The 19,705-nt window shown below is 46.3% G+C and overlaps 1 protein-coding gene across 9 annotated transcripts in view; it reads left to right on the top strand.

Annotated features, from left to right (window-relative positions):
- The window catches only part of LOC111846094 (low-density lipoprotein receptor-related protein 1B), a 342,141-nt gene that overhangs the window by 213,777 nt on the left and 108,659 nt on the right, over window positions 1-19,705 (top strand). For all 9 annotated transcript variants that reach the window (XR_011983157.1, XM_072700926.1, XM_072700933.1 and 6 more), the window contains 9 exons: window positions 2,048-2,188; window positions 3,786-3,911; window positions 4,192-4,323; window positions 7,039-7,173; window positions 7,292-7,421; window positions 7,943-8,069; window positions 8,631-8,782; window positions 9,078-9,202; window positions 10,660-11,031. Coding sequence is in view for 8 of the 9 variants with exons in the window: in XM_072700926.1 (XP_072557027.1) it covers window positions 2,048-2,188; window positions 3,786-3,911; window positions 4,192-4,323; window positions 7,039-7,173; window positions 7,292-7,421; window positions 7,943-8,069; window positions 8,631-8,782; window positions 9,078-9,202; window positions 10,660-11,031 (1,440 nt within the window). In the remaining variant the exon portion in view is untranslated. The remainder of the gene's footprint in view (window positions 1-2,047; window positions 2,189-3,785; window positions 3,912-4,191; window positions 4,324-7,038; window positions 7,174-7,291; window positions 7,422-7,942; window positions 8,070-8,630; window positions 8,783-9,077; window positions 9,203-10,659; window positions 11,032-19,705) is intronic.

Raw genomic sequence — 19,705 nt, forward strand, 5'->3', positions numbered from 1 at the left:
GCTCCGGGCTTACGGCTATCAGCGTGGGGCTGCTATAGAGGCCGTCCCTGGGGCTCCGGGCTTACGGCTATCAGCGTGGGGCTGCTATAGAGGCCGTCCCTGGGGCTCCTGGCTTAAGGCTATCAGCGTGGGGCTGCTATAGAGGCCGTCCCTGGGGCTCCTGGCTTATGGCTATCAGCGTGGGGCTGCTATAGAGGCCGTCCCTGGGGCTCCTGGCTTACGGCTATCAGAGTGGAGCTGCTATAGAGGCCGTCCCTGGGGCTCCTGGCTTACGACTATCAGTGTTGGGCTGCTATAGAGGCCGTCCCTGGGGCTCCTGGCTTATGGCTATCAGAGTGGGGCTGCTATAGAGGCCGTCCCTGGGGCTCCTGGCTTACGACTATCAGTGTTGGGCTGCTATAGAGGCCGTCCCTGGGGCTCCGGGCTTACGGCTATCAGCGTGGGGCTGCTATAGAGGCCGTCCCTGGGGCTCCTGGCTTACGGCTATCAGCGTGGGGCTGCTATAGAGGCCGTCCCTGGGGCTCCGGGCTTACGGCTATCAGCGTGGGGCTGCTATAGAGGCCGTCCCTGGGGCTCCCGGCTTACGGCTATCAGTGTTGGGCTGCTATAGAGGCTGTCCCTGGGGCTCCTGGCTTACGGCTATCAGTGTTGGGCTGCTATAGAGGCCGTCCCTGGGGCTCCTGGCTTAAGGCTATCAGTGTTGGGCTGCTATAGAGGCCGTCCCAGGGGCTCCCGGATTACGGCTATCAGAGTGGGGCTGCTATAGAGGCCGTCCCTGGGGCTCCTGGCTTATGGCTATCAGCGTGGGGCTGCTATAGAGGCCGTCCCTGGGGCTCCTGGCTTACGGCTATCAGCGTGGGGCTGCTATAGAGGCCGTCCCTGGGGCTCCTGGCTTAAGGCTATCAGCGTGGGGCTGCTATAGAGGCCGTCCCTGGGGCTCCTGGCTTATGGCTATCAGCGTGGGGCTGCTATAGAGGCCATCCCTGGGGCTCCTGGCTTACGGCTATCAGCTTGGGGCTGCTATAGGGGCCGTCCCTGGGGCTCCTGGCTTACGGCTATCAGAGTGGAGCTGCTATAGAGGCCGTCCCTGGGGCTCCGGGCTTACGGCTATCAGCGTGGGGCTGCTATAGAGGCCGTCCCTGGGGCTCCGGGCTTACGGCTATCAGAGTGGGGCTGCTATAGAGGCCGTCCCTGGGGCTCCGGGCTTACGGCTATCAGAGTGGGGCTGCTATAGAGGCCGTCCCTGGGGCTCCGGGCTTACGGCTATCAGTGTTGGGCTGCTATAGAGGCCGTCCCAGGGGCTCCCGGCTTACGGCTATCAGTGTTGGGCTACTATAGAGGCCGTCCCTGGGGCTCCCAGCTTACGACTAGCAGCGTGGTGGTGCCCATTCTCAGGGGGGTTTCTGGACTGCTGAGGCAGCTTCTTTTCTGTTCTTGTGCCATGCATAGATTCAGCAGGAAAACACTCTGTGCCCCCCCCCTTACCACCAACACCATGGGACCCAAAACCCTAAGATGCAGGTGTCTCCTGGTATCTTCTGGCCCATGAATGATAAATTGTAGAAAAGCCTGAATCCATGTGCTATGTTGAATGAGGAGGATTCTCTCTGTCTATAATTAATCTAGCTATTAATCATGTGATGGATATGCTCAATTGTAGGATGATCAGCAATGTGGCTCGTTCATTCAATAAAATAGGCCTTTGCTCTGCTATGTGATAAAACTGATGCAGTGTGCATAAAAATAAGTTCAGTTAGTTCACTGAGTTAACATAGTTTCTGGGAGTGCACTTTAGGTGTGTTATTGTCAGTGCTTAATGTTCATCCAGCACCTGGAAAGTTGATTGAAATGAAATCAGTAAACTTCATCCAGATCCAGATTGTTTTTACACTTTATTCACCATCTTCACTCGTGTTCTCTTTTACACGAGCTGCGCTCGCCATAGCTCTTGAACGCTTTGATTATGTTTGACGGTCTTAGGGTCATAAACCCAACACCCCTCCCCCCCCCAGCGTTATGCCTGCTTTGATGCTTCTCTCTTTTTCAGGTGGGAAGCTGTGGTGGGCCGATGACAGTCTGGCGCAGCTGGGCATCGTCACCAAGAGGGACGCCCGGAACATGCTTGTGCTACGGAACAAGACCAATGGCGTGCTGCACATGAAGGTCTATGACAGGGAGGGCCAGAAAGGTACAGCCAGAGGAGCCGCAGTGCCACTCAACCCATTAGGAGACACTGGTGGCAACCAAAGGTGGCATCTGCTGACGGGGCACTGACTTAGCCAGCCTATTTCACTTAGTCTCGCACAGAGTTGGGTAATTCAGGTCCAGAAAGCAAAAGTCCAGCCCAGAATTTTTTCTCAACCAACCAGTTGAGTACTCTGTGACTGTGACTCTTTATGTTCAATTGGTTGGTTGAAACAAAATCTTGGTCTGGACTTTTATACTCTGGAACTGAATTACCCAACTCTGGTCTCGGAGCAGGGGCACTGGCGGTAAAGCTTGCCTTGGGCGCCACATGGACTTAGCTAGCAGGCTACTATAACCCTGAGATCGATCTGGCGTTTTGTCATTGGGCACATGGCTGGCTCACAGGCGTCATTTCAGATATGTCCAGGGATGCTATACTGCTTGTGGGACAATGCCACCGGTCAGAGCTTTAATATACCCCACTAATTTCACAATTTAGAGATTGACAGGCAAGAGAAATTTGTACTTTGGAAACTGTAAATGGACTCAATCATGTTTTAATCCTTAAAATAGCAGATTGAGGTTTAAACTATGCACAGAGTCTGTTGTGTGAGTTATTGTCAGAACCATCTGTATTAATGGCAGGTCCATTAGCAGTGTTCCTACAGATCGCCTAAGCATTCCATTAGTATAAAGAATGGCAATTAAGGAGTCCTTAAGGTAAATCTTTTGAGTAGGCGCTTGAAATTCCTCGGACCAATTAGATTTTTCATTTGTCTCCCTGACACAAACCACATGGGAGTGTGGTTTTATAACTTTTCTCTGAAGGTGCAGGTGATATGGTGCACGAGAAATAAGGGCTTGCACCCCCGCCTCCAATTCCTGCCCCACCCCAACCCCGCCCCCCCATGAGCCGGACTTACCTGCAAGTGGTTCAGTGCATCCTGGGAAATAACAGGACTAATTACTAATTAAAGCACGCTCTGATATTGGATAATAGGCAGCCTTGGGATGTCATTGGTTAACCTCAGGACATGTAGCATGATGGTGTTCTGGCATCTAACATCAGCACAACTTGGCCGTGATGTCATGACGAGTCCTGTGGTGCCTATCAGCTCTTTCCTTCTGTTTATGTGATGAATTATGCTCAGGAACTATCACAAGGGATTCTTATTATACGATTTCTGTGTTTTTAATGAACTGAATATTTTTTTGCATTCATTCTCAGATCTGGACTTAATTAGGAGACTAAGTTTTTAGAATCTACCAGTTTATCAGTCTTTCATGTTGTATTGTTTAGGCATAATTAAAAGAAAGTTAAAAAAGAAAATCAGATCTATTGTCGCAGAATGTTGAGCATTCAAAAGAACAAAAATTAATAATAAGCCCTATTAATGGAAAAAATTATATCGACGGGATATGGGCTAAATCAATTTTGATTTTTTTCTCAAAGTACTTGTATTATGCACATTTTTAACTGTGGGATTTTGCAGGCATTCGATTGCTTTTGCCTAGTGAACCTCATAGGTGAATAACAGACAAGGGGCTGCAGAGTAGTGCTGCTCACCTCTGTCGGTGCTGATCTGCCTGTCGAGCAGGGAGGAACCCCTGCCAGCTGAGCAATGGCGGCTGTTCCCAGCTCTGCTTCCCCGTCTCGGAGACGAGCCGCACCTGCTCCTGCACGGTGGGCTACAGCCTGCGTAGTGACCGCCACTCCTGCGAAGGTGAGCTGCTCTAGGCCCGGCAACGTAAATGGCACCGTGCCGCCGCTCTCCAGGGCCACCATCTGCGCTGCCACCTTCAGGCTCCTGATGTCTCTCCTGTGTAGTGTTATAGTAGCTTTGGTTGCTGTCATTATTTTTCATTTATTAAATAGTTTTCACTGCGCTAGCGTTCCTTGCTAAATTCACCGCGCACATGTATGTATTTGGAGATAATAAAACTAAAAGAGCTCAGTTGTGAAATGTCAATTTGAACTCCTGTTTGCCTGTGTGTGTGAGACAGGTATCGGGGCCTTCCTAATGTATTCCATCCACGAGGGGATCCGAGGAATCTCGCTCGACCCCAGCGACAGCAGCGAGGCCCTGATGCCGGTTACCGGCACGCTGTTCGCTGTTGGCCTGGACTTTCACGCAGGTGACAGGCAGAGTGCTCCCGTCGCATACACTAAGCATCTCATTTCGAGCAAGGCCTCAGCCTGATTCGCGGTTTGGACATCGTGAAAAGTACGATGAGATTACATACCTCCATCACGCCAATGTACAAGATGATCCATGGAAACAGTCACAATTCATTTTGCTATTGCAAAAATGTACAAATATTTCTCGTGTCATACTTCTTTGTATATTGTGTATTTCAGTTCAGTTTATTTCTGTGTCAGTCCCTGTGTGTCTATATTGCCCCTGATTAGGCATATGCTGTATTGCTGGCTGCGGTGCTGTTAAATGACACTTTGCCTCTCTGTGGTTAGTGATAATGAAGATGCTTATCCTGTCTTATCTATGTCAAATCCTAAAGGACAGAAAGCATAGCTATTAGCCAAGTGCTGCATGAATGAGTAAAACACAGGAGTCCTGTCACATGTCGTCTGTCTGCCAGCTCTGTCTTGCGTACAGTGAGCACTTGGTGCGGGACGTTAAGTGGATTAAGTCAGTCCCGTAATTGATGCATTAAAAACACACACACCTTCATATGATAAAGCGTAAACATTTTTATTGATTGTATTTAAGTTTTTGTTTAAATAAAAACAAAAAACAGGGCAATTTCTGAGTTAGATAATTTTGGTACCAGCAAAGCGGCCATTTGGCTTGAGAGTATGGTCAGTGTGGGAGGCTCGTATTGAGGTCGTGTTGCCAGTGGAGGGCCCTGGGCCCAGCCGAGTGACACGCATGGCACACGCCGTTTTATCGATATTATGAAGTACGGCCGGCAGGGCGTCTTCTGCACTGGGGCTGCGTGTGAACAGAGAGCCGCGTGAGCCTGTCAGTGTGCTGAGGCTCAGTCCCTCAACGGCTCGATTTATGGCTGTGCGTTCACGTTGCAGAGATCTTGCACGTGTGCATAATGATGCCTGCAGACGGAGCTGCATGCGCATCTGCTCGCGAGAGATTCATCTACACTTTACTTTTACTCGTCCGTATTCCTGTTCATCAACCAAAGATTAAGCATCTCATAAGCAAGAGAACCTTTACATTATTTGTGTATTGCTGTTTTTTTAGTAGATATAAAGAGCCCTTTTTTGTTTCTGGCATGGTGTCCCCAAGAGTGTCCCTTATTTAGCAGCAACAGCCCTGCCGTGTAGCCGGCATCGATGGCAGGTGCCTGCGGGAAATGCCATGCCTGCATTTTTGTGGCCTTGCCATTGTTCGGTAAGCCATTAAAGCCCGCAACCCCCAAAAAGAGCTTTAAATGCCTTGTGAATATGCAGAGGCCACTTAACGTGCATGTTTTCTCAAATGCTGTGGGAGCACTGAGAAAGGGTCCCTGGTGAGCTTTACCTGAGCTTTGGAATAAAAACAGAGGGGTCACAGAGGATGGAGATTGCTTACAAACTGCATAGACTGGCAGACTTAAAGCAGGGAAGCCAATAATTAAGTTAACAAAGGTAACAACAGGAGCAGCTATTTTGTTTAATCCACAAATAAAGTAGACTTTTTAATAAGATCTTAGGTTTGTGGTTGTAAGCCTTCTTTCTGTAGCAGTGCTTATATTGATTCTATGTATGTGTGTAGTAGGTGTGCAAACCTTTTAATTGTTTCTTCATTAATTAGTTGCACTGTGAGTCTATGGGAGTCTCTCCACGAATGAGCTGTGAAATGGAGGGTGTAGCCAGCGCTGAGGTGCAGGGCAGTCGAAATACAAGGCAGGAGTCCTGTGAAAAGAGTAAAATCACAGAGATGTGACCTGAGGAACAGAAGGCCCTCCTCTTGCTTGGCTCGTCATTCTCGCAGGCTCTGAAATTCCTTCAGATGCAGATGAAGACGAACTTCCTGCTAAGCGAGCCTCACACTCCCCAAATATATGCAAACAGCATTTGCATTTCATCACGGTGCTGAACGCTTGAGTGTGAAACAAGCAGCCTCCCGGGTGGATCCATGTAAGAGACGATAACCGTGTGAAGACAGAAGCGTCTGATAATCGGCCGAGCCGTGGCCCTGCAATGCTTCCATACAGAGTCTGGGAAGGGATTACAATGGCCTTTGGACAATGCTCCTATTTCCCACATTTCACTGCTCTAGACTGGTACACATGGGAAAGGTACACCTTATCTTTCAGCTAAGATTTTCACGTTTTGGTTGAGGCTACGGTTGCCACCTGTCCCATTTTTTACGGGATTGATCTGTACCATAAAATAATTTTCTGTCTCATTTTCGGACCATGTGATCGATTCCCATCGGGGACCCTTCTACATTAATTTTATCATCATGGACCTGGGGGGCAGGCAGCATCCCCTATTTCTTCATATTGAAAGTGGCAAAAGCTAGTTGTGGAATCATGGCACCCAGATCATGTGACCCGTGTCGTCCATCTTGGGCCTGCCCTTTGGCCATGAAAGTTTTTTGTGTCTGTCATCTATACCAAACTAAAACCCTCCAGAGCAATTTTGTAATTAGGTTACCATTTCTTCTCTGGCCAAATAATTTTGATACTTGTGATATGTAAAAAGAGGTCATAAAACTCATTTGGATCTCATTATTTACCATTCCTTTTACAATATTCTGCAAGGGCTTCAGGACAGCATGAAATGCATTGCTGCCTCCTGATTAAATCTTTACTACCCTTTTTATTGATTGCCTAGAATTAATTTCTTGGAGGTAAAGTGTGGGACCCTTTATTAAATTCCCCATGCAGGAAACGACACTATCTACTGGACAGACATGGGCTTAAACCGCATCTCCCGAGCGAAGAGAGACCAGACCTGGAAAGAAGACATCATCACAAACGGCCTCGGCAGGGTGGAAGGCATTGCGGTGGACTGGATTGCCGGTCAGTACGCTCTGTGCTCCAGTCCCACGCCAGCTGCCAGCTGCCAGCTTTTGCCTTTACAGATGCGTCACATCTGTTGCTGTGCTCCTGGAGTTTACTGATTGGTTTGTTTCCCAAGGGAACATTTACTGGACGGACCATGGCTTCAATCTCATTGAGATCGCCCGCCTCAGCGGGTGGTACCGCTCTGTGGTTATCTCTCAGGAGCTCGATCAGCCGAGAGCCATCGCCGTGCACCCAGTCCGAGGGTACGTGCCTTCCTCTAAGCCTCTCTGCTGCGGCTCCTACAGGTCTCACCCACATGTCACCATGGAGAGTCCAATAGGTCTTCCATCCTCAATACCTCCAAAGATCTGTATAGAAGGAAGATTGCCCTGGATAATCAGACAGGGCATGTGAATCGGGCCTTGATTCCTCGACTGGCTTCCTGAAGTGTTGCGGCTCTCACAGACCAAAAGCCTGAGCAAATGGGTTGGACCTTGTCTATGTCATGTGACTGCCGCCAAACCAGCTGAGTGAACGCGGAGAGCTCAGCGAGGCGAGCATGCATGTTTCTGGCTATTTCCTATCCCACAGTGGCTGCATTCCAGTTCGCTTAAGCTAACTACACACGTTCTAAGGATGGCGGCCATATAGTCCGCGAGGGAGGGAGGGCTGGTAGGCGCTGGTCTTCCCTAAGGAAGCCCTAAGGCACTCCCAGGCCGCTGTAGCGGGGCATGTTCCTGCAGTGTGCTGGTCCGAAGCCATCTCCATTCTCTCTGAATTACAGGTACATGTTCTGGACGGAGTGGGGCCAGACACCAGGGATCAGCAGAGCGCGACTGGACGGCTCCCAGCGGGTGGCCCTGGTCAGCTCCAACATTGCCTGGCCCAACGGCATCTCCATTGACTACGAGGTGCAGACCACCCACCCACCATTTATTTATTTTTTTTCCTGATTAATAAACGATGGCGATATGAGGGACGGCGTGGGGCTCAGTGGGTTAGGATGCTGTGCCTGCGATCAGGAGGTCTCTAGTTGACTGTGATGTCACCGTGGGCAGGAGGTCTCTAGTTGACTGTGATGTCACCGTGGGCAGGAGGTCTCTAGTTGACTGTGATGTCACCGTGGGCAGGAGGTCTCTTGTTGACTGTGATGTCACCGTGGGCAGGAGGTCTCTAGTTGACTGTGATGTCACCGTGGGCAGGAGGTCTCTAGTTGACTGTGATGTCACCGTGGGCAGGAGGTCTCTTGTTGACTGTGATGTCACCGTGGGCAGGATGTCTCTTGTTGACTGTGATGTCACCGTGGGCAGGAGGTCTCTAGTTGACTGTGATGTCATCGTGGGGCCCCTGAGTGAGCCCCTTAACCCCCAGTTGCTCCAGGGACTGCCTGGCCCTTTTTTTAACAAAAACATTTGTTACTTTGGAAAATGTAAGAATGATAGCTGAGAGCTTATCTTCTGATTGAATTACAGGAAAACAAGCTGTACTGGTGTGATGCTCGCACCGACAAGATAGAGAGGATCGACCTGGAGAGCGGGGAGGGCCGTGACATTGTGCTCTCTGCCAGCGGTGTGGACATGTTCTCTGTGGCTGTCTTTGGCCCTTACATCTACTGGTCTGACAGGTAATTTTTCCCCCCCACAAATGCTACAATGTCTCCCAAACATCCCATGAAGCCAGCTGCTCATTCCTTGTAGGACCATCCGCTTCTTCCTGCTTGTGTTACCTCATGTTGGGGGTGAGATTTTACTTAGACCTCACCCATTTCAGTGTCATGGTTGGGCTCGGTGCCCCTCCTTCTCTCAGGCCAGCTGTCTGCTGCATCTAATGACATGCTGCATTTTAATTGGTCGAAGGCTATCGATTACCTGCTGTCAAACTTCTTGTTTTCTCCCGCTGGTCGGTCTCCTTCCCACCAGAGCTCATGCTAACGGCTCCATCCGGAGGGGCTTCAAGAGCGACGCAGCCGAGACCCAGACCTTGAGGAGTGGCCTGGGCGTCAACCTGAAGGATGTGAAGGTCTTCAGCCGAGGCCGGGAGAAAGGTTGAGGTTTCGCTTCCTGCTGACATTAAAGGCCTCCATAATGTCTGGGTGTGCGAGCGGGCGTAGTGAATCAAACCACGTGTAACGTCTGGGTGTGCGAGCGGGCGTAGTGAATCAAACCACGTGTAACGTCTGGGTGTGCGAGCGGGCGTAGTGAATCAAACCACGTGTAACGTCTAGGTGTGCGAGCGGGCGTAGTGAATCAAACCACGTGTAACGTCTGGGTGTGCGAGCGGGCGTAGTGAATCAAACCACGTGTAACGTCTGGGTGTGCGAGCGGGCGTAGTGAATCAAACCACGTGTAACGTCTGGGTGTGCGAGCGGGCGTAGTGAATCAAACCACGTGTAACGTCTGGGTGTGCGAGCGGGCGTAGTGAATCAAACCACGTGTAACGTCTGGGTGTGCGAGCGGGCGTAGTGAATCAAACCACGTGTAACGTCTGGGTGTGCGAGCGGGCGTAGTGAATCAAACCACGTGTAATGTCTGGCTGTGCGAGCGGGCGTAGTGAATCAAACCACGTGTAATGTCTGGCTGTGCGAGCGGGCGTAGTGAATCAAACCACGTGTAATGTCTGGCTGTGCGAGCAGGCGTAGTGAATCAAACCACGTGTAATGTCTGGCTGTGCGAGCGGGCGTAGTGAATCGAGCCACGTGTAATGTCTGGCTGTGCGAGCGGGCGTAGTGAATCAAACCACGTGTAATGTCTGGCTGTGCGAGCGGGCGTAGTGAATCAAACCACGTGTAATGTCTGGCTGTGCGAGCGAGTATAGTGAATCAAACCACGTGTGCGCTCCTCGCGCCACCTCTTGTTGTTCCCACCCCCCCACTCTTTATTTAGGCTCGTGCATTCTGGCTGTCAAATTTTATTAATTTCACACGCCAGGATTGTGTCACATTAGGCAATTTTTTGGGGGTACTTCCAAATATGCTTAGAAGTTCTTGCTAAAAATGTCGCTATATATAAATCTGACACCATGCTGGATAATCTAGATGGACAAGTACATGGCGGATGGTCCATTGCTATACATACTTTTAGCTGAAATGGCTGTGAGTGATTGTGCGTGATCGAGATTATTTGTGAATACAGGCTGCTTTCAACTTCAATAAAATCGGCTTAAGTAAATCCGGACTTAAGCAAAAGATCTATACAATGCATAGAGTTTACAGAAGTGCTAACGGAAAAAAAAGGCAACACATAGCCATAAGTAAATTCACTTTATCCTTTCATTTATTTCATATGTGTTCTGGATGGAGTATTTCTAATATTTTTTGCTATAAGATGTCTTGAATGGTATGGGAAGGCAAATCCATAAATATAACTTATGTAAGGCTTTGTGTAACGGATTACTTGCATCAGTGAAGAACTGTATGTCTCATGTGCAGTCTCTGGATGAGAGGCCCATGAGAGCTGGGCGTGACCAATGTCCGCAGACACGTGAGGCTTTTCTGTCCCGCAGGCACTAACCCCTGTGCCCGCAACAACGGCGACTGCCAGCAGCTGTGTTTCTACCTGGGGGGCGGGCGGAGGACCTGCTCCTGCGCCCACGGATACCTTTCTGAAGACGGCACGTCCTGCCAGCGGTACGACGGCTACCTGCTCTACTCGGAGCGCACCATCCTGAAGAGCGTCCACCTGTCGGATGAGAGCGACCTCAACTCGCCTGTCCGGCCGTACGAGAACCCGGCCTACTTCAAGAATGTCATCGCGCTGGCCGTTGACCAGCGGCAGGCCACTGCCGGAACCAACCGTATCTTCTTCAGCGACGTCCATTATGGGAACATCCAGGCCATCAATGACGACTGGACTGGAAGGAGGATCCTCGTGGAAAGCAAGTGCCCCTTGTATTTTTTCATCGCTGTCCTGCTTCTCCTCTGTCTAGTCTTCTAGTCTATCTAGTCTTTTATAGGTCAACAAAGAATAAAACAGTCTTAGTTTCAAATGGTGGGGTTTGAAACCGTTTTGGCCTCCTTGCTTTGTGTGCTGAGCAGTGAATCGCTGTTGACTCACTGCTTGATGCTGAGTCCCATCTAGTACAGAAATGTAAAATTTTATTACCTTTTCTGTGGCAGCAGTCCAGGCAGGTCTAATTCCCCCAACTGCAATATTTTCTTTCCCTGCTTTGATCAGGGAAAATAGTATTTATTCCCATACCTTTACAAAAGCTGTTTTCAGATAAGAGAACAATCTGAAAGTATCTGCTTTAATAGATAGTCTGCTTTTGAAGACTGTCTGACTTGATTAATTTCTATTTTTCCTCGCTACATATTCCGAGTTCTTTTCCTTTAACCCATCCAGAAAGGCCGGTGGGAGGTTGTATCCCCCTCCCGATTATTTCATAGAATCTGCCTGTGTGTGTGTGTCAGAAAGAGGGAGAGCAGGTGTCTGTCCAGACAAGCGAGCAGCTAGATATTTCAAGCAATTAATAACATCGCACTTGTTCAGTGGGGACATTTGGATAGAAATGAATTATCTTGTTTAATTTGCTTCATTAAAATAGCAGCTTACTTCATCTCTGCTGTCCTTGACAATGGCACAGAGCAGTTATTGAGGGTGTGGTTTAGTACTGTGACGACACCCTATTGTGTAAGACAGCACAGTAACCTTCCTTTAGGTGAGCATTCAAGATTTGTGGGTCGGGACACAATATTCTAAACATTATAAAACATATCTCCTTAGAAGCAGCCAACACATGTGGCGTTTACATGACTGTAAATCAGGTTGTGCACACAGCTTGTCCTCATTTGAACCAACAGAAGGTTAAATTACTCCTGCTCGTTTGGGTTCGAGGCAGGGATCGTGCTGCTCCATTTCCGCCCCCAAGCTACTGTTGGCTGTTATCTGTGTTTCTGAGGCTCAGCAGTGCATCCTGGACGGCAGCAGAGCCTCATCCCACATCCAGAGCTCTGCGCTACGCAGCCGGCTTAAACCTGCCGCTTGTAGCCATGGCTCAGCGGTCCCCTGTCACCTTGCCCCCGGTTAGCCTTCAGCTGATGCTCTTGTTCACTCTCGATAATCAAGCCCCGTGCGTCTGCCGCTGCTAATTGACAATTTGAAAGTGCTTGGGGGGGGGGGGGGGGGATTCATCGATTTGTTCTGGAACGGCGGCTCCTGCTCATCCCGGCTGGGTGTGGGCCCTGAGGGCGGTTGTCACACCCACCCCACACCCGGCGTCAGGCTCGCCGCGTTGTTCGCCATTAACACTGAGAGGCTCAGTCTGTTTGCTGCCATTCCCAGCACTGTGGGAAATGAGGAAAAAAAATGAATAAATGCAGAAAAAAGGGAAAATGGACAAGGCCTTGATGCACTGTGCTTCTGTATACTCGCTGCAGCTATTAAGAGCGTTGTAATGGCCCCTGCTATTTTTTCTGACTTAAGAGGGCCAATTTAGCTGTCAAAAATGTGATTAACACATTGTATATCTTGTATTGCTTAATGGTTGGTGGGTTAAATTACCTACTTTCTAGCATCCTCAGACCAAGACCAGAGGAGAAATTAAGTGAACAGAAAAATGTCCTGTTTTCTTATCCCTTCATTCTTTTATGGGTAGTTTTGTTTTATGTAGCATGTCCGTATTTTTCATCCTTTCTTGCAGTGTTTTGCATAGACTGCGTAGCGTGTCATTATTTTTATTAGTAGACATTGGTACAACATACCAAAGTAGCCACTGGTTGAAAGTTTAAAAATGGATTGATGAATGTTTAGAGCTGCTTTGGGGGTGAGTGCCAGGCTGACAGAAATGTCCTGTTCTCCTGGACTCAAAGCCATATGCCATTTTGTTTGAATGTATCATTTACATCTATCCATGTTCCACCTGTCCTCCCTCCCCCAACAGCTGCATTGAATTGGTCTCTGCATTTTCAGTGTCTGTTGAGTCTAAAACATGTTGGAACTATGGAAGTCATCAATGTCTGTACAAGCCTGGTTTCCTGAAACACGTGTGTGTGATGTCTGTTCATATTTGGTTCCATGCTCCCGGTTCTTCACCAGTATTAGGGTCTCTTTAGCTGTCCCTTGTACCCCTGCTGTTGATGGTGTGTTTTTAGCGTGATGCTTGTCTCTGTGTTACTGTAGTTGTGGTTCAGGGCACAGCCCAGCCAAGACTTCTCTTTCACCATGAGGAAAGAGGATCGGTAAAGCTAGTGCCCCGGAAGGGTGGCATTTTCTGTTGTGTGCTGTGCTGTGTAGTGTGTTGTGTGCTGTGCTGTGCTGTGTTGTGTTCTGTGTGCTGTGCTGTGTAGGGTGTTATGTTGTGTGCTGTGTAGTGTGTTGTGTGCTGTGTAGTGTGTTGTGTGCTGTGCTGTGTAGTGTGTTGTGTTGTGTGCTGTGTAGTGTGTTGTGTGCTGTGTAGTATGTTGTGTGCTGTGCTGTGTAGTGTGTTGTGTGCTGTGCTGTGTGTTGTGTGCTGTGTAGTGTGTTGTGTGCTGTGCTGTGTAGTGTGTTGTGTGCTGTGCTGTGTAGTGTGTTGTGTTGTGTGCTGTGTAGTGTGTTGTGTGCTGTGCTGTGTAGTGTGTTGTGTTGTGTGCTGTGTAGTGTGTTGTGTGCTGTGTAGTGTGTTGTGTGCTGTGCTGTGTAGTGTGTTGTGTGCTGTGCTGTGTGTTGTGTGCTGTGTAGTGTGTTGTGTGCTGTGCTGTGTAGTGTGTTGTGTGCTGTGCTGTGTAGTGTGTTGTGTTGTGTGCTGTGTAGTGTGTTGTGTTGTGTGCTGTGTAGTGTGTTGTGTGCTGTGTAGTGTGTTGTGTTGTGTGCTGTGTAGTGTGTAGTGTTGTGTTGTATGCTGTGTAGTGTGTTGTGTTGTGTGTTGTGTTGTGTGCTGTGTAGTGTGTTGTGTGCTGTGCTGTGTAGTGTGTTGTGTGCTGTGTAGTGTGTTGTGTTGTGTTGTATGCTGTGTAGTGTGTTGTGTTGTGTTGTGTGCTGTGTAGTGTGTTGTGTGCTGTGTAGTTTGTTGTGTGCTGTGCTGTGTAGTGTGTTGTGTTGTGCAGTGCATTTCGTGGACAGACTCAGTACATCTGTTCATATCTCCTCACCTTTAAAAGTAGCTTAGGTTGTATTTAACGGTTAAATACAGTCTGTGACCACTTTTAAAAGTAGCTTGAATTTCGTTTAATGGTAGTAATATTGTTCAGCTCTGCCACATAGAAATAAACTGCACGTTTTCGCCATATGAATTCAAAAATAAGCTTTTTATATAAAAAAGATTAAATAGCTGTTCCTTAACTACTCTAACCTCTATCTTATGTTGAAGCCTACTTAATCTTTGCCATATTTATTACCTGCCACTGCGGTTTTTACTGTTTTCTGCCAAATCCATAGTGTTTGCAAGAACGCATTACTGTTTTTTCGTTTGTGCAGTAAATTATTCTGACTTTATTGGTTAGATTTACTCATGCAGCATTCCTAAATGATTTCATCTGGTAAAGTTTTCCTTCTGTCAAAACCTAGGTAAGTGTCTCAGGTCATTATTTATTAACTTCACTGAACGTGGCCAAGGAGCTGAAATGGAAAGTACCCGGCTGGCTTGGACCGTAAATAAACACAGAGAAAGCTGCCAGAATTGTGCGGCAGGCATGAATGACGCATCATGCCCATCCGAAATACTGAAGCGCGATGACTGAGTTGTCACGGCATCTGAATGCGGAATTGGGAACACCGTGTTACTGCCTACTGGATCCGTGTTTACCATCGGAGGTGCAGGGCAGGCAAGGAAACGGAAGCGGTCCTTTAGCTGTGAAATCTCGAGTGGACATAATGGACCGGATTCTTTTTTCACAGCGGGAATTCCTGCACCTGTCAGACGTGCGCTGCCAAGGAATTTTACAGTGAAGAACTTTAGCTCAAGGTCCAGGAACAAGTAGAGAATAATGCCAGGTTGTCCGAAAGCAACGCCAATGAAACGCTGGACATATGTGGAACGTGTGATAGGTGTATGTTTGACAGATGTAGGGCTCGACTGTAGGACTCTGTGGGAGGTGCTGTAAGGCCCCGGGGTGCTCGCGGCAGATAGAGGAAGAAGGCAGAGGATTCAGTACCATCTCAGACTACTTTACATTTCAAATTCTGTTGTGTCATTTAGCAGTGACAAATCATTAACTTGGTATCTAATGTAAAGCAGTGACCTTTTTAAACTTATTTTAAACATTTTTTATTTAATACTTAAAAAGCCTATATGTATGAACTTATTTTAAGCCATTTTTTATTTAATACTTAAAAAGCCTTTATGTGAAATACACACACACACGCGCACACATACAAAGTAATTAAAATGAAATGGAATGAAACAGTACACAATACTACAGTAATTCAATAATACAACTACAAATACAAATTTTCTGATATAAGCAGTATAATTATTTATTGTTGATTAAACAAACAAGCACAGATTTTATAGTATATAGTACAGATATCTAATGGGCTTTTGCTATTTCAGGGGTGAGTGAAAGTTCCAGTACTTTAATAATTAATGACCTGTATTTCCATGCCATTTCAGTGTCAAACTGGAAAGAACAGGAGCCTTTTTTGAAGTTTGCTTGACAGACTTCCATTAGATTTCTTTACACATATGAAGTATTGTTTTTTTCTGCTGGGACTGCAGTGTTGTTTGTCTGATTCACCTAATCACCAGGTACCATTAATGGCACTAATTTAGTCCATAATACATGATGATTTCCCTCTGTTTGTTAAATTAAAGCAATTAAGACGTAACTGTAATTTAACAATTATTTGAATGTGTTCATGTGTGTAAAACTACATGCCAGCTCAAGCTGTAGGTGAAGAGAATTACTGTAGTTCCTCTGGGGTCACTCACCTTTACCCAGAATTACCCAGAATTACTCAGGAGAGATGTCACTGGGAGTGGAGTTAAATTGAGCCAATCACAAAACAATTCCTGTCTTTCTTCCTAAGGCTCTCTCTGAAAAGTTTATGTCATAAGGAAGAAAAAACATTGAGAAAGAATGTAATTGAAGAATTTTGTACTTGATCGCTAAGAAGGGCAACAATGATAATTAGCCATATTTTCCTAATTAAGCAGTGCGGTCTATATAAATTCCTGCCTGACGTCTCAAGTGGTTTTCAGCGCACAAAGCTGTCAGAGGATTCTTATTGGAATTAATTAATTAGAGATGAGCTCCCACAATTCAGTTAAATGTATTCCCACAGATGTTTTTGTTGTTCTACATTCAATGGATTCATTCCATACGGTATCATAGCCACTGGCCACCTGTATGCTACCATAAAACAATTACACATCTAATTGACAGTCAGTCCCCACAGTTTTCTGTGATTGAATGGTGGGGCCATGACCTACCATCAGAGGAGTCTGGGTCCAACAGACCGGTGCTTAATGGTGACAGGATACCGTAGGTTACACCTGACTCAGCCGGCAAGGGTGCACTGAGTGCAGGGGTCCTGTCCATCCAGTCCTCTAAGCAAGAAAAGAAAAGTTCACGATTTGTTTGTTCTAGGACTGTAATGGTACTCTCATTCTTCCTGTACCATTTGATGCATAGTTTCTCAGTTTCAAAATGAATGAATACATTTTTTGACACAGGGGGAACCTAAATTCACAAGTATATGTTCAGTATGAAAAACATATTAATTGTGGTTGTGAGTTTATGGCTAATACTGGTTGCAGTCGGTAATAGTCAGCTGTTTGGGAACACTTTGGTTTCCCAATAAATTACACCAATACTGGAGAGAGAGTAGTTTAGATCAAGACTACCTATCGGTATTGTGCCAAATTTGATATGTTTCTGAAAACAAATCCATCATGATAACTTATTTCGGAGGATCATCCGAGCAAGACAGAAAATGCCTCTGCAAGTTAGTCTGCCCTCGACGTTTAAGGTGCTTTTGCTAGGAACTTCAGACTGGGCTAAAAATATAATTATAGGGGTGTTTATAGCTACATATATGCGACCATACTTGGTAGTAGAGGACACAGGTTTTTTGTTTATTATGATCGATATATTTTTTGATTTTTTAATTTAGCATATGAAAATTTAACATATATGTGCGAATAAACATCTTTTATGTTTTGTTATTCAAACACATTGCCTTTGTTTTACAACTGTTCTTAAGTGTAAAAGTAAAATGCAGTACTTGATGTAGTTATCATTTTGATTGGGAGGTTATTAGAAGAATGGAACAGTCAATGGGATCATTTTAGCAGCAGAAAAGCGCTAAGTCATTGTTTCTGCTTTCTAATATAGGCGCTTGGCTATGGAAACGCAGGGTCGCGGGTGTCTGGAGCTGATCCTGCGCGCTGTGGGTGCAAAGGCAGGGAATAACCAGTGAAATCTCAGCTAATTTAAAGCTTCCTGAGTAGCTAAATGTTTTCCTGTTGATTTCCTTTTACCCTTGTCTTGACGAGCATAGATGTCATACAGATTCATCTCCACAACGGGGGCAATAGGCGGGCTTTGTGATTATTTATGAAACTTCAGCTGTTTAGAGCTGTGTTCTTCTTCTTTAATAATAGTTACTGTGATGCCAAATCAACAGAATGGTCTTATTCCTCAGCTCACCTTTTGTGTTGGCCACAACTATCTCATCATGTACATGTTTAATCAATTGCTGATCTCATCAAATATTCAAAGACATGTCAATTATGTTATCCTGTCTGAGCTGATGCTCTGGGGCACAGAGCGTTTTCATATAGAAAAAGCAAAAAACAAAACACATTGGTTTTATTTAGTTGCAATGCAAAGAAAAAAAATGATAGGCAGAGCCTGAATCTTTTGCTATTATATGAAGGGAACTTTTAAGACTTGTGTGCTGTGTGATTGTCAAGGAATGCAGTGATTAAATAAAGCACAGATTTAGCCTGATGACAGCTATAAACCAATTGTCAAGTCATCAGATTTAGTCTTCTGAATCCCTCTTCTTTTTTAATGGAACATACTGTTCATACAGTCCCAAACCATGTGATGAATATCTCACATGAGGTGTTACTATAATGCTCTCCCTGTACAAAGTACATCTTTAACGTGCAACCTTTCCTGAAGTATATAATGTTCCTACTGAGATGGTGCACAGAACAACAGGGACTCAATAGTGGATCACAAATGATGTTCAGAGGCTTTATTACGGCAGGCAAAAATCAATGCCGACAGTCCAAATCCAAAACCAGAGTGAGCAAACAGAAACCGAGACAGCAGGCTGAGGTGATGGTCAGTAGACAGGCGAAGGAAGGCCAGTCGATTAGTGAACAGAGGGCAAGGCAAACTCAGAATCTTGGGATGGAAATCAGGAAGAACAGACAAACAATCACCAAGAAAAAGCAGTCGGACTCTTAATAAATTGAGAATCTGTCAGGAGTGTCTCAGGCACTAAAACAGAGGGGTAGATCAGAGAACCCTCACAACAGCCAGGATGGAAAATAGCCATAAAAATGAATCACCAAGGATCATAAGGTATGGGGGGAGCAGTTCTCCCCTGACTGGATCCATCGTGGGGTGTGGCTGTTGTGATGCAGCAACCCTACATGACGTCGATGGAGTTCCACTGGGTTGGTCTGTAGCAGCTAGGGTATATAACACTCCTACAGTGCTTCTACAGTACATGATGCTCCTACAGTATATAACACTCCCATAATCCTCCTACACTATACAATACTCCTACAGTACATGATGCTCCTACAGTATTTATCACTCCTGTAATGCTACACTATATAACGCTCATACAGTTTATAGGCACTTTTACACCAAAGTTACGGAACCCGTTCCCTGTTTACAAGTTCTTGGGCTGTCTCAACCAGGAATTTTTGCAGCTCCTGGCCACTTTTGTGTGTTACTTTCATATTGCACTACACATTTATATTTTTAAAATTACAAATTTTTATATTTTTACATTACAAAGTTACGTTTTTATTTATACAACCTGCTGTATATTTATAATTCTTATTAAATTTGGCTGACGGATCAATCTTTTGTTTTCCACATAATAAAAAGTGATGACATGTTATCCTTCTAAAAAGAGTTTCATCGATGGCACCGGCAATATAAGACAAAATTATATTGGTCATCAGTTGAACTTTCCAATGCTAAAATATGGAGACCAGTAATTCCTTCTGCTCATTTTTTGCTGTGCTTCTTCTGTCATTTTTCCCCCATGGAGTCCAAGTTAGCCCCGGTGCTTGTGGTCAACCAATCAGCAAGCTGTAAGCGCCTCCCTAGCAGTTCATGTTCGAATGAGTCTGGAGTGGCGACTAAAAAAGGCTTCTGGAATTGCCTCCAATGAACTACAATTGGGCCGAGTTCCTGCAGGTGTTCTGAAAAAAGTTCTAGTTCCTGAAAAAAGTTCCTACACTATATAACATTCATTCAGTACACAGTGCTCCTACAGTATATGATGCTGTTACCTACTAGCACTATGTCTATGATGTACTACATCTGCAAGAAATGTTAGGTGGAAAGAAGAATCAATGCAATGGCTTTAAGAAAATAGCCGGCAGCATTTGATGGTGCTTTTTCAGCCTCAACTAGCCTTTGGTTGTTTCGTGGAGGCAA

The sequence above is a fragment of the Paramormyrops kingsleyae genome, chromosome 16 (assembly GCF_048594095.1).
Source record: "Paramormyrops kingsleyae isolate MSU_618 chromosome 16, PKINGS_0.4, whole genome shotgun sequence".
Lineage (NCBI taxonomy): Eukaryota > Metazoa > Chordata > Actinopteri > Osteoglossiformes > Mormyridae > Paramormyrops > Paramormyrops kingsleyae.